This window comes from Rhinolophus hipposideros (genome assembly GCF_964194185.1).
Source record: "Rhinolophus hipposideros genome assembly, chromosome: 17".
NCBI classification, from domain to species: Eukaryota; Metazoa; Chordata; class Mammalia; order Chiroptera; family Rhinolophidae; genus Rhinolophus; species Rhinolophus hipposideros.
In genome coordinates, this window is record NC_138063.1 from 6,049,967 (window position 1) to 6,064,325 (window position 14,359).

General features: G+C 37.9%; 1 protein-coding gene across 1 annotated transcript in view; it reads right to left on the reverse strand.

Moving 5' to 3' along the window:
* Positions 1 to 14,359, reverse strand: part of DOK6 (docking protein 6) — a 300,556-nt gene that overhangs the window by 52,376 nt on the left and 233,821 nt on the right. The window contains exon 7 of the mRNA XM_081079009.1: positions 1,214 to 1,331. Coding sequence (XP_080935135.1) covers positions 1,214 to 1,331 — 118 coding nt within the window. The remainder of the gene's footprint in view (positions 1 to 1,213; positions 1,332 to 14,359) is intronic.

Below are 14,359 nucleotides of genomic sequence, written 5' to 3' on the forward strand. Positions count from 1 at the left end.
ACCTCCACACTGCCTTCCATAGCGGCTGCACCAGTCTGCATTCCTACCAACAGTGGATGAGGGTTCCTTTTTCTCCACAGCCTCTCCAACACATGTTGCTATTTGTCTTGTTGATGATAGCCATTCTGACTGGGGTGAGGTGATATCTCATTGTGGTTTTTATTTGCATTTCTCTGATGATTAGTGATGCTGAGCATTTTTTCATATGTCTATTTGCCATTTGTATGTGTTCTTTGTAGAAATGTCTCTTCAGGTCCTCTGCCCATTTTTCAATTGGGCTGTTTGTTTTTTTGTTGTTGAGTTCCTTGTATATTTTGGATATTAGCCCCTTATTAGAGGCACTGTTTGCAAAAATCTTCTCCCATTCAGTCGGTTGCCTCTTTATTTTGTCCATGGTAGGTGCCTGTTATGTTCAACGAACGCTCGTTGGATCAGTGTGTCCAACTATGTGTTGTTAGCCTTATTTTTCTTAGTTCCTGCTTCCTCCAGTCTTGGCCAGCTGAGCTGTCAGTCACCTGCCTGCAGCTGAATATTTTTTCTGAAGAATAAGATTAATCATTTTAGGGCAAAGGGGAAAACTAAGAAGAGAAGCGTCAAAGGGGAGGTTTCCGATTTTGCTGACTAAATACCTGCTAACTATTAATTTGATTAATCTGGAAGGCCATTCCCAAGTGAGTTAATCACTTATCATTTGTAAAACTACAAAGTGTTTATAATTTTCTCTTTCTGCCCTGCATTCTCCCAAATGGATTCTACGTCAAGGCTTTGGCTAAACCTTAAAACTTCTGTGAGGAGGTTTATGTAGCCTGTTATTATGGAGCCTGAAGTCATTTTCCCGAATTTATATTCCATCCTGTTACGGAAAAAAGATGCTAAGAAAGAAATACTTTGTAAAACACAGCATGAACTAGACCCTGGCGCTAGGTACTTTCAGCTCCTGATAATATGTTTTGTATAAAATGGGTTAGTCAAGCTCCTATGCCCAATGGGGTCCTCAGCCCTGGGTGATTTTTGGAATTATTTTTACGAGTCTATGAAACGATAGCTTTAGGAACATCGCTGTCAATCTCAGAGTTTGCACTAGGGACAGTGACCGCTGATAAATGGAAATGGAGGAAAAGCAAGCAATGCAAATACAAAGCAGTTTGCGTGAGTCCTGGTTCACCTGGAGGAAGGGAAGGGCAGTACTGTAGATTGATTTAACGTTACTTGCCTTGCAAACTGTAGATCTCGCCAACGCTGTTCTGACGAGTGATATGATGCCAGTATGCGCTGCGAGGAAGAGATATTGACTTGGATAACGTCATCGGTTCTGTCAAGCTTGTCTGAAGCTAAAAGAAAAAGAAAATAGGCCTTAGGCTTTATTTAAAATATTAAACTGAAATCTGCTCTTTTAAAAGTTGAGGCTGAAATGTGGGTGACGTATAACAGTATCTGTTATAGATTCTGGCAGGATTGGCTACTGAAGGATAACTTTTCTTTCATGACTGAAAAAAAAAAGGAAATGAACACTTGTAAGCAATTTAATCCCACCTATTAATGAAGCAGGGCACAGAAACATAGAACAACAGATTCCAAGTTGATTTTAAAGGGCATTTTGTCAATCGGGAATGCTGGTCAATAGTCACACCAGTAATCAATTGTATTCCACCAGGCAAGTTCATTTGCATTTCTATTGCAAAAAATTCCTTGCTTTACTATCAGCTTTCCACAATTTATTGAACTGTAAAATAGTTGGAAAAAAACAAAAGAAAAGGAAATGGAAGTCCCCTCAGAATCAGATACCCTAGACAGAGGATACCACTTCCTTTATACCCATTTCTATGTCTTAAAATTTTTCCTAACACCTCCTTCTACCCTTACTCAATGGCTCTTTTCTCAAAAGATATTTTCCCTTGCTCTTATGATAGAATCTTGTGCATGTTAAAAGAGTATTTTCTCTGAGAATCTCTGTGATAAAAGTGTGGCCCATTTTTTTATTTGAAACAAAATTAAGGTTAGCTGAAGAGATCCACACAATGTCCCATCATGTGCTCCGGCGTGTGACAGGTTCAAAGAGAACAATACGTGACATTGCATTTTCAAGAAAGAAACGTGTTTTTAGTGCTTCACACCAGGTTTTTAAAACACATCCAGAAATGGTCGTATTTGGTCTTCGTACACATCTCTCTGATGCAATCTGAGGAAGCGTTCCCGTTCCCACAATGGACAATCCTCTGATCAGTGAAAGTTCACATTTGCCCCTTGTTTAGCACCTGACTTGGCAAAACCTGGGGCTGTAAAGATCATCTCTGTCAAATCTAGCAGTAGAAGCCTGGTGGCTGGCTGTGGTCTGCTCTTCCCCACTGCGCTCCCCTCCCCCAATGTCTCCCTTACCTCTGCATCCAGTGTTACCACCCTTCAGAGAAGATGCTGTCAGGAATGTACCTGAGAGGACATGAGGCCCTTCAAAGAAAAACTAAGCACGCAAAACTAAGAAGCGTTTACATTTTAACAGCAGGTGAAGCCAACGGGCTTGAATGCATTTACTTGATTTTACTGCTTTAGTAGTGAGACATTTCCAAAACAGCTACACCTTGGCCCAAAAGTGCCCTAGTTCGCGTATGTAAAAGTCTGGGCCTGTTGAAGGTATTTTTTTGTACGATGGCTCCAAATAGCAATGGTGCAGCCATTTTTTATATTTTTCAAAATTTGCTGCATTTCAAAATGTTCCTCCTTCTTATGAAAATAGGTGTACTAACCACACCCACATCTCATGATTGGGAGGCAGGGAGTGTGAGGAAGAAGTCAGATTTCTGGGTTACAACAGTGCAGTGCTTTTCAGAAACTTTGGGGTGTTTGTTAACCATGCATATTACTAGTTTTACCCCAGACTTCACAGCTGGAGAATCTCTGTCAATATCCTCATATACACTAAAGTCATCACACTACTGTAAGGGGTAGAAGCAAGGCTCATTTTATGAAATGTCACTGGGACCAAAGGGCGTTCATCTTTAAAGACAATTTCTCCTGGGAGGGGTAAATGTAATTAAGCACATAAGCCTTTAATTAGTGGAAGCAATGCCCATTAATAACATCAAGCAATCCATAAAATGAATCTCATTTTAATTGCTCTTCTGTCTACTCTACATTCTTTTTTCTAATGTATTATAATTTATTACTTAGCTTACAGTAGACCATCAGTGGTAAATTCATCGTCCTGAAATTTAATGAAAGTGCCTTTCCTTCTATTTTTTTTTATTCTGGGAAACATGTTTCTTCTCAAATGGTCAGCCTTAAGCATCAGGGAAACTCAGTAAACATTTTGTCTGCTGGAAACAAATAACTGGGAGTCACTGAGAATAATTTCCTCCGTACAATCTTCACCTGAGTCATCCCATATAGTTTTTTTTTTTTACCTCCTTTCCCAATTTCTCATTCTTCATTGTTTTCAAGTTCTAGGAGACCTTTCACAATAGTCTATTTCTTCATTCATTCATAGCTCCTCTTCATTCTAGTTCAATCTTTAATTGCAGACAAGTGGAAAATTTGTATTTGAAAAGTTGAATGTGGATATTCTCAGGATGTTGGCCAAAGGTACAAATTTTGTCCACACATCTCAGATGGTTACGTCTTCTCCTAAACATTGGAGAATGCATTCATCATCCAACATTCAAAACTATGTACTAAGCATGGTTATGAAGTGAATTGTGTCTCATCCAAATTGATACGCAGAAGCCCTACCCTGCAATGGGATTGTGTTTAAAGAAAGGGCTATTAAGAGGTTAATTATAGCTAAATGAAGCAATACGATGGGGCCTTCAGCCAATAGGACCCGTGTCCCTATTAAAAGAGGAAGCGACACCTGGAATGGGTGTGCTGAGAAAAGGCCATGTGAGGACACAGCGAGAAGGTGGCCATCTGCAAGCCAAGGACAGAGGCCTCAGGAGAACCCAACCCTGCTGACACATTTTACTTGGACATCTCAGCCTCCAGACCTGTGAGAAAACTACTGTCCATTGTTCAAACCGCTCAATCTGTGGCTGTTTGTTATGGCAGCCCTAGCAAACAAACACAAGTATTTTGTGCCACTGGCACTCTATCAGATATTATAGAACACATCTGATTTATCCAGCAATTTTTAATTTCATTATTACATTCAAGCAATGTATTATAATCTGGCCTTTTCGATGTGCATAATGACAATGTGCCAAACCTTTTTATGAGTGGATTTTATTAGTTTTAAAGTCCTTCCAAAGCTTCTCTTGGTAAGAGGGTTCAACAAAATAAAACATATAAAAATCATCCTTAACTTTTCATATTATAATAATGCTTCAATTAAAAGCATTCAGATCAAAATGCAGTTTAAAATGCTATAGTAATTTCTGAATTAAAAGAGTAATAATGCATCAGTGTCATCTGTAGGATTTTTAGGATCGTAAGTGTGTGTCTATCACAAACATATAAGACAATTTATATTTATATTGCAAATAAATGCCTATGCTTACATATATAAAAGAGAAAATGACATTGTGACATCATTTCTAAGCAATTGCTGTATTTTAATAATTCACAGAAGATGAATCCATGTCTTCAAAGTTCTTTTGCTTCTTATCTGTGAGGATCTGTTCTGATGCCTCAGTTGCTTCAGTCAGTGAGAGATTCCTTCGGAAACTGTAAAAATTCTGCAACCATCCTGCCATAGCTCCCTCAGCATCTGAACTTGGACTCTTCCCTGCAGGCAACAGTCACCTGCTTCTTTTGCATGGCGTCAGGATTCAGAAAGGGTGCTCCAGCTTAGATGTAGACATCAACTAGATCTGGAAATAGTTAATTCTGTTCTTGACACACTTGCCCCAACTTTTTGCCATTTTGGCACTAACTTTCTCTCAGTTTCATTCTTCTTGAAAAAGCAATCAGTTCACTGAGATACAGAACAATGAACCAGATGTTGCTTATTTAGCATCTGGAAAGAGTAGAGGTCACAGCTCACTAAGACTGGATAGAAGTTAAAACATTCCTATTTTATTCAAAAGCTGCAACTATCCATCTCTCAAAGCCCATAGCCTGAGAGCATGATTTTGATCTAAAGTGTGTCCTTTGGACATACAGGTAATACCTTTATGTGAGCATCATATGGATGTCTTATGTTCTTCAGTGGATGAGAAAGAAAACCCAAAAGCAAGGAACCTTATATTGAGAAGACTCTCATAAAGATATAAACAAGGGTTGGCTGCTTCTGTTCATTCTCATTTAGGCTATGCATATGATGTCAAAGAGTGATCACCATACCGTTTCCTGCTGCTACCCTCCTCCCTCCGTTCCCTTAAACTTCAGAAAACTCTTTCGAAAAGGTTTGTTTGAAAGGGTAGTTGTTAGGAAACCGTTTTTCCTGGGTCACTCAAGGTTTTGCATTTCTTGTGACAAGTCTGATTCTTTACTATCGTTTCCAGTATGTTCGTAGAGCAAACAACCTTGGCAGAGATGTGTCCTCAGGGCAGAGGGCAGATTTGATTCCCGTCCAGGATAACACGGGTACTGTTTTCTTCCAGGGCAAAGGTTAGGCAGGTTTGCTGGCAGCCACTGTATAAGATCAGGAGTTCCTAAACTAAGAATTCTCAGCTGTGACACACACAGGCAGCATCCAACGGGGCTGCTCCACGTGGCCTGAGGAACTCAGGGACAGAACTGCTGGGAGCGTGGAACTCGTGCTATCTGTGGTGCCCCGAGTGACGGACACCTCTGTTTCTGATCCAGGAGCCCATGTTTGCTGCCAGTATCCATGAACCGTAGCAGGCAAGGGAGGTGGGCTGGCAGGATCTTCTCTGCTTTTGCTCATCTCTGGCTGTCTCTGCTCTTCCCACACCTTGAATCTAAATTACCTTATTAAATGCTCTCTATTGAGCTACCCACCATCGGCTCTATTTCCTTAAACAAACCCTGACTACTAAAAAGATCATCTCAATATGCCCCCAATATTTCAACACATTCACATGAAAGGTTTTCAAGTTGTTTCTGCTCTTTTGATACTAGAAAGAAGTCTCAATACTAAAGGATATTGAGAAACTTACAAAAAAAACCACAGTTAAGTCAGTATTTCATCTAAGGGAAATTGTTTATGAATATACAAGTAGAATGACAACCACTGCTTCCTAAAGAGTCATAAACTCTCCTAAAATTACTTGGCATTTACATTTTTATAAAAAAAAGCATCACGTTCTCCGAGTTCAAAAAAGAATTTTGCCATTTTTATAAGTCCTTTCATAGACTTAATTTCTATATTTGGGTTTTACTTTAGATACTTTTTTCTATATTTAAAAATTTTTCTTTTAGAGAAATTCAGATTTTTAAATTTATTTAAATAATTTAAATTTTTCAGTTTTTCTTATATATTTTGCTTTTGTTCTAATTCATTTCTACCATCTGGTCTTTTCTATCTCTTCAAGTTGGATATTTGCATTTAAATTCTTTTTTGATTATTAATAAAAACATTTACTTCTGAATGTGACTTTGTCCACTTCCAATGGCTTGATAAGTAGGATAAAAAGAATTCTTTCCTAAATTTCCTCTTCTATACAGAAGATTTCTTGTGTTCATTTTGTTGAGATGTTGCTTTTTTGTGCATATATCATTAATTTTTAATTAATAATGCATTGTGGTCAGAAAACATGGCCTGAGTAGTTTCTCTACATCGAAGTTTATTTTTCATTTTTATCTAATCAACGGCAATTTCTTTATATATATTATAGGTACTTGAAAAGATGCAAAATCAACATGGGTCCTCTACACAGACACACACACACACACACACACACACACAAATTCACTCTGTATTTCCTTCTCTATATATTTGCTTAGTTTTAAAATCTACTTCATCAGCTATGAAGAAAAGTGTTAATTTCAAATTACTAATTAACATGTTTCTGCCTATTTCCTCTTGAATATTGTAGTACTATTTTATACATGAAAATGGACTTCATTTGACACACAAAGATTTCTGAAAGTTTTATGGTTCTATAACTTATTTTCCCATTCTTTAGTTATATTTTTAGATTCTACTTATAAAAGATCTCCCTGTCCCAAGGTTCAACCTCACCTCCATCTTTTAGCCCCACTCTTCCAAATAAATGGGTTAATAATCTCCTCTATTCTCCTAGAAAGTCTGGGCTTCTTTCTCAAGAAATGGCATTGTTATTGTTCATTAAATCTCTTTGTTTCATCTGCACTTGGTCTAGTAGAAATTCCTAGGCATTTCCAACACATGTACAGAAAGTGCCTTTTCTTTATTTCCAGCTGACTTCAAATAGTCTATATTTTTATATTCTTTTAATCATTTTACCTGGCCTTTGGCCTAGAAATCATTTATTTACATTATCTGGTTAAATCTTCATAAAAGTCTTGGAAGGCAGAAAAGGGGTGAAGTGTTCCTCTTTAAAATGAGAGGAAGCTGAGGCTTTGAGATAGTAATCGAATTTCCTAAGGCCATATATCCTCTGGAAGCACTGAGAATAGAACTGCATTTCTGTTCTGCGCTTCTGTGTCTTTTTGACCATCGAGAAAGTCTGTGTGATGTCTTTCAAATGAAGTTGCATCATAAATAGTGTGACATGTTACATTATTTTTGTGGAAGATTGAGGATGGTTGCAAATTCTTGAAAAACCTGCATTCAGAAACAGGGCTTCTGGTTTCATGCTGTTAAATCCGGGCTGGCTGGTGACTGCTTTGACCAATAACATATGGTTGCTATGACACCATGTCTGTAGTGGGCACGTCTTTTAAGACCTTCAAGGCAGTTTCTTCTTCCCTCCACTTGTTCTGAGACACCGTGCACTCTGAGGCTGCCCTGATGTGAGGAAGCCCAAGATAACCATGTGCACAGAGCATGTAGTTCAAGGTTGCAAACCTTCTTAGAGAATCGAGCAGTTCTCATCTTACAGATGGGAAACTAAATCTAGAAAAATTCGGGACTTCGCTCAAGGTAAAATCCCAACTACAGAACTTCGAATAGAAAACAGTTTTCTTGACTTCTGAATCCACTGCTGTTTAGACTTCGATGCTGGTATGTAGTGGGAAATATCAGTTTCCTTCCCAGATATTACAATATGTGACAAGACAGAGTCCTACTTGGAGAGGATCTGCGCTGCAAAGAAGCAGCAGGTAGGGCCTGACAACTGGTGTGATTTTTGTGAAGTCCTGCTGACCAGCACCTCTTCCTGCTTTTACCACAAACATTTTCCAGGCTCTCTTGTTGCCTTTTACAATTTCCCTTTACTGTTTTGAGATTCTGCCTCCCCCTGTGATAATCATTAATGCTAATTTATATTTACCCACAAAAAATTCGTTTATATAAAAAATGTTCACAAATTAATTTTCTTTTTGCTCTGCATCTCCCTAATTATTGCCTAGAATTTAAAACCGGTGCTAACGCTTGAGATGCAAATCTGCACAATTAGGCAAGGAAAAATTTAGCATTTATAAATTAGCATTCGTGAGTCATTCTCTATGTGCCTGGCAACGTGCAAAGTGGTGTCAGACATTATCTCAATTGCTATCCACCTAATCTGCCAACAAATATGCCATCTGAACTTTACAGACGAGGAAAGTGAGGCTCAGGGCAATGACATCCTTTGCTCGTGGTGATGCAGGCAGTGAGTGACACCTCAAAGTCCCCGGTGTTAGTCCATGTTCACCATAGCTCACTGTAAAGGAAAGTACTGGACCCCTTTTCTTCAGGGAGCAGAAAAGATGAAAATGACACCAACTGGGTCAAATCCCCTGGGCCAGGCAGGAAGGTGAATGCCTCCTGCTTATGCTGAAAGCAGGACAGCACAACGAGCGGCTAAGTTAGAGCTGTCAGCCCAGGAGCTGTGCTGTCAGCAGACCTGTTATCAGACATCATCTCCACGGCTGTCCAGGCATTAGACCTCAGGCAAGGTACTTGAACTGTTTTGTTAAGGTTCACTTTTTCCTTATCTCTACATTGGAATTAATACAATCCACCTTAAGTGTTATAAATATTTTATATGATAATGCTTTTAGTGTTTAAAGCACAATGTTTGTCCTATCTAAGGTGCTTGGTAAAGATGGCTGCATTATTACGGCCACTACTGCCTGCGACAGGTGGCTTAGATTAGATGTGTCTAAGTATAAATGTGGTCAAGACGTGGGAATCTGTCCAAAATGAGCTATAAAAGAAATGACAATGAAAGCAGAGGCATACACTTGGATCTAAGTCTAAGAACTTAACAGAAGTTCAAAATCCAAGAAATATGAACCTGAGGAATTGTTAGTCGGTATGGGCAGGTGGGAGAGGTGGGACACAGATGGGAGGCAGGTAAGCAATACTGGTAGCCTGGTGTGTGTGTGAGTCTGTGTGTGCCTGTGTGTGTGTGTCCATATGCGGGTGCACATGCACTCACATGCATGCATGCATGCATAACAGAAGCTGGGGGAGGACAGTCACAGCTTTTTCTGTATGGTGGAGTTAAGAAATGCCTCATATTGGGTGGTTGTGTCAACACGTTGCCTGGTAGGTCTGAGACAAGAGGGATTGGGTAGGAATATACACTGTACATTGGAAGCACTGCAAAAATACAAGTGCTTAGGAAACAGGCTAACGTGATGTGTGGCGTGTGAAATGTATGTCAGGGTAAGAAAAAAATGTGCTGCTACTTCATATGGAAATGCTGAACACAAGTGCACTCCCAGTCGAGCACATTTCGTTGTATTTGTTTTTGGAAAGGAGCTCATGAAACTCAAAAAGTGTATAGAAATAGGAACCCCAGAGCCCTTTAGGCAGCCAAGCTCAGCACTGTTTCGATTCATTGAAACAGTGATGTTTGAAGGTTTATGGGCACTTGGTTTCTCACACATTTGACTTCATTTTCAGGAGGGGACACCTCACATTTACTCTTCCATTTTATTCATGATAAATGGGAAAGAGATAGAAGATACCTTGCTGAGTCTATACCAGACTAACAAATAAAATGTAGCTTATACAATCACTTAATGGCAGCTGCGAGATGTCATTTAAAATTAGACTTTCTGGAATATTATTTTCGCTAGACTTGAAAAAAACCTGAATGTTATTACATGTTATTACATATTTTTAACCATGCATTAACCAAAGTACTTTCATAGAGTATGAAAAAAAAGCTAAGCTTTAGAATAACATCAGAAATTATTACAAACATCTTCACAAATACCTTTAACACCATTCTTATCTGTAATCAGTAATGCTTTTAAGAATATACAGTTTCTGTCATCTAGCTAGCCATCCATCTGTAAGGAGAAGCATTTACAAAGAGCTATTGTTTGATTATAAGAAACATAAGGGCATCTTAAAACATTATTTTTTAAGGTGTTTTAAATAAAATTTTGCTATCATTTGATTTTAAAATATGTAAAATCTACTTTATATACTTGATTTCCAATGTCTGCACATAATGAAAGCTGGGATGAACTATTAATGATGGTTATACAAATTTACCTGTTTAAAACTAAAGCTATTTTTTTTCTTTTTCCAGCCATTTTATGAATTAGCTAATCATAATTGAGCTTTTACTAAAGACAAGGAGGTATCCTACCCCTCTGGAGTAGATATTACTATTGCTCCTCACCTCCTTCTTTAAGAAGAGTTCACGAAGACACAGAGAAGGTGACTTGTACAAGGTCACACAGCTCTGTGAGTCTTTCTCTAGACGACATGGTTAGCTGCTATGCTGCACTGCTTCAATTAATGCATGAGCGTTTCTTAAATACATCCCAGGAATTCATGACTAAGCTCACAGTCTTTGAATATATTGCTTAATTATATTGCCATGCAATTCATACATCAATTTATTAGACTTTAGCTTGCCCACTACTGGCCTACATGTTTTTTGTTTTGTTTTGTTTTTTTCCCTTTTCTTCTATTTTACAGCACTGTCTCAAAGAGAAGGCAGTCAGATTATTTGGGTCACATGTGTGTATGCCATAATTATATATTTGTATGCTGAGTGTGGGGACAGAGCCAGGAGTGCAGTTTCCAGGCTCTCGGCCTCACGTGGAAAGATACTGGCTCAGGTAGTAAATGGCCATCAACTGTGATTGGATGGCCATCAGCTGTGGCTAGTTGGCCGTCAGCTGTAACCAGTGAGCCATTGGCCACTAATATAACTGCTGTGGCTACGCTAGCAGGGAATGGGGGCTAGCAAGCAGATGGTGGCTGAGCCTGCAAGCGGAGCAGTGAAGGTTGCGGACAGTGTGGCTCCTGCTTCCTGAGTCGCCAACCCAGCCGCCAGCGAGACTATAGTGGTATGATTCCCCTACCTATGGCTCCGTGGGTGTTCCTTTTTGGCCTCACCATGTCCTGCGTTCTTATCTGGGGAGCGGAACCAGAGACCCCGCCTGACACCCCGTGTGACACTGAGTCTTCTTGGTTGACCTTTGAAATCTATTGTTTTACTTTAAGGAAATCATTTTTGTTATTGCCATGAACATATTGTATGCCCACGTATAAATGAGTCTACCCTACTTAAAAGAAAAAAAGAAAAAAATTCTTGTAGAGTTTCCTTATTATTGCTCGATTCTGGCAATACAAATAAAAGAAACAAAATTGTATTTTTTAACATGGAAATTGCACTCTTTTCTGTTAGGCAGTCATTTTCCTTATATGTTATCAACTCAAATCAACTCAATTAAATATAAAATATTATCTATCTATCATCTATCTATTTATCTATCTTTCTATCATCTACATTTTCTGAAATGACATCTAGAGTATCCACAACAAATTTTAAGGGAAAAAAATGTGATGTAAATAAAACCCTTACCATTATATTGTGTTACAGCACCACTTACTAGACATGTGCATTTTTCTTTGTATTTATGTGTTGGTTTAAAGACTAAATTTTCTGAAACTGGAACAATAGTAAGTGAATTGATTAATTAGCATCATGGACCCACTTTAATTGTTGACTATAGTAATTTCTTCTAAATGAGCTTCTGTTAGTTTATTGCAATCAGTGTCTATCAATCAATAAAATTAAATTTCACAATTTGGCATTTCCCAGCAGAGAACTGGTCATTGTCAATAATATTGAGGTCTCTTGTCTTATGATTAGTAATTGATAATAGTTAGCAATAGGTTCATGAATAGAACTTTGAACAATGGATTTATTATCAGATAATATCTACATATTAGATATTACATACCATTTACAATCACAAATCACACATTTAAACTTTTCCTAGAATTTCTTAATCTTCTCTAACATACTCAGAAAAGAGATTGCAAAAAGAGTTAAAATTTTTCTGTGTCCTTCTCAGCAGAGTATTATGCTTCCAGATTCCTCACATTTTCAGCGTGGGAAAACTCATTATTATTATTATTATTTTCATAGCTGATAGAGATTCCTGTAGAATGTGGGTATGAAGAATGCTTTCACTAAAAGGGAAACCAAATGGCTTAGGATAGAGCCCGTTCTGGAAGGCTTTCTCATGTACTAAAAATATGTACATGGTGCTCATACCCATGTTAGACACACTTGAAAGGAACTGAAAGGTATTATTTAGCCACAGTAAGGAAAAACAATTTAGTGTCTTCACAATATGCCTTCTAACAAGTATTATGGTGTTTTATGCACTTTAAGATGCCATCAGTTGACAGATAACATTATTTTATGAGGCCCCATGAAAGAATAGTGCTACTAATTAAACTGCAACTCACATTTAACTGGAGAGATATTCAAATGTGAAAACAAATGTGCAGTTTGGAATTCATGCAATATAATAGTATTTCCCCATTCACGCAACAATTTAGACAACAAATTATTTCATAAGTGGATAGTAGTCAATGCTTGGGTATGTTCCATGATCAAATATAAATTCAGAAGACCAAATTCACTTCATGTGAGTCGCTATTTGAGTTTTGCATGAAGCTAGTCACTTTGTCCTGTGACCCTCCCCACTTTGCCTTCTGCTCAGATCAGTGTGGCGGTAGCCACATCTCCTTGCCGAAGAGGAGAACGGCAGAGTAAGCAGTGCTGCTGCTTCATTAGAAATGTCTTTTCATCTTACACTGTACACGGAAATAAGATAATTTGTTTTTAAATGACTATTGTTCAAAAGAACAAGGATGATCTCTGTGAAATGGAAACGAGTTCTAGAGGTGCTGCTTGTTTAAATATCTAGCTTTAATAATATCTTCACATAGATGAATCTCAGGAGTGTCTCAGAAATAGCACCAGTTTAAAATTCATTGCCGTGACTCCATTCTCCCACGCATTTCCCCCAAACCAAGACTCTCTTTTTCAACGAGATGGGATTGGAAAGAGTAAGTCAAGAAAATGTTGAAGTGACTTAAGATTGCTTTTCCTTTGTCTCCTGTGATCATTGTCTGTTCCTCACTTAGTAGATAGAGGAGAGAGAAGCTGACGCAAAAGGGGGCCGTTGTCTCCTTGTACTGCAGAAATCAAGGGGAAGGGAGGTTGGACTGAAGACCTTCCAATAAGTTGATTATTAAAGAAATCAGTCAGGCTCCATTGTCATGATTATATGAATAAGCCCAATGGATGTTTTCAGTATCACTGACCAACATTTGGTGATGGTGATCTCTGACACATCTGATTAAATTAGTTACATTAAGTTGTAGAAGAGTTTTGATGTTTTAAGGAGTAGAAGAACATAAAATAATCTTACTCTGGATTGTATTAACTATTTGATCCTACAAAATTCTGGGCCACTTAGAAGGAAGGAACGTTCTTATTCTTCTCTTGTATTCCTTATGCCACCATGCAGAGTACTGAGCACAGAGTAAGCACTCTACAAACCTGTGAATGGTTAATGAATAGCTAACCTCTATCTAAAAACTCCTTAACTGAGTCAATTAATATTAATTAATTCTTTCATTATCAGTCTCAGTGAAGGAAACCAAAATATACACTTTTTACGGCCTTACCAATTTAGTGATTCTTTTTATCCACTACTGTCAGTGCAAACGTACTGTTTCATTCACACTGTTTTTCTAGATATTAGTTTCTTCAACCAAAAATAGAAATATTGCCTAGCTTAGATTATGGTGATATATCAAAATATGTTTATTCATATGTTCCCCTAGAAGGAAGGTAATAAACAAGGGCAAAACAAGATTTTACAACCATACGATGTGAAAAGATTTTATTGGATTCTTTCTCTGACAGTTAAGAAATGGTTGTTGAAACTGTTTCTTATTCATGTTTATCTATTAAGCTAGTAAGACTCCAGAATCACCTGTCTTTAAAAAGATGCAAGCAAATGTTTCAGTTGCCTGAGAAACTATGTTTGGAGCATTCATTGCTTACATAACTCATTGGTAATTTAATCTTGTAAAATCATTTTAATCACATTAAAAATATATAAA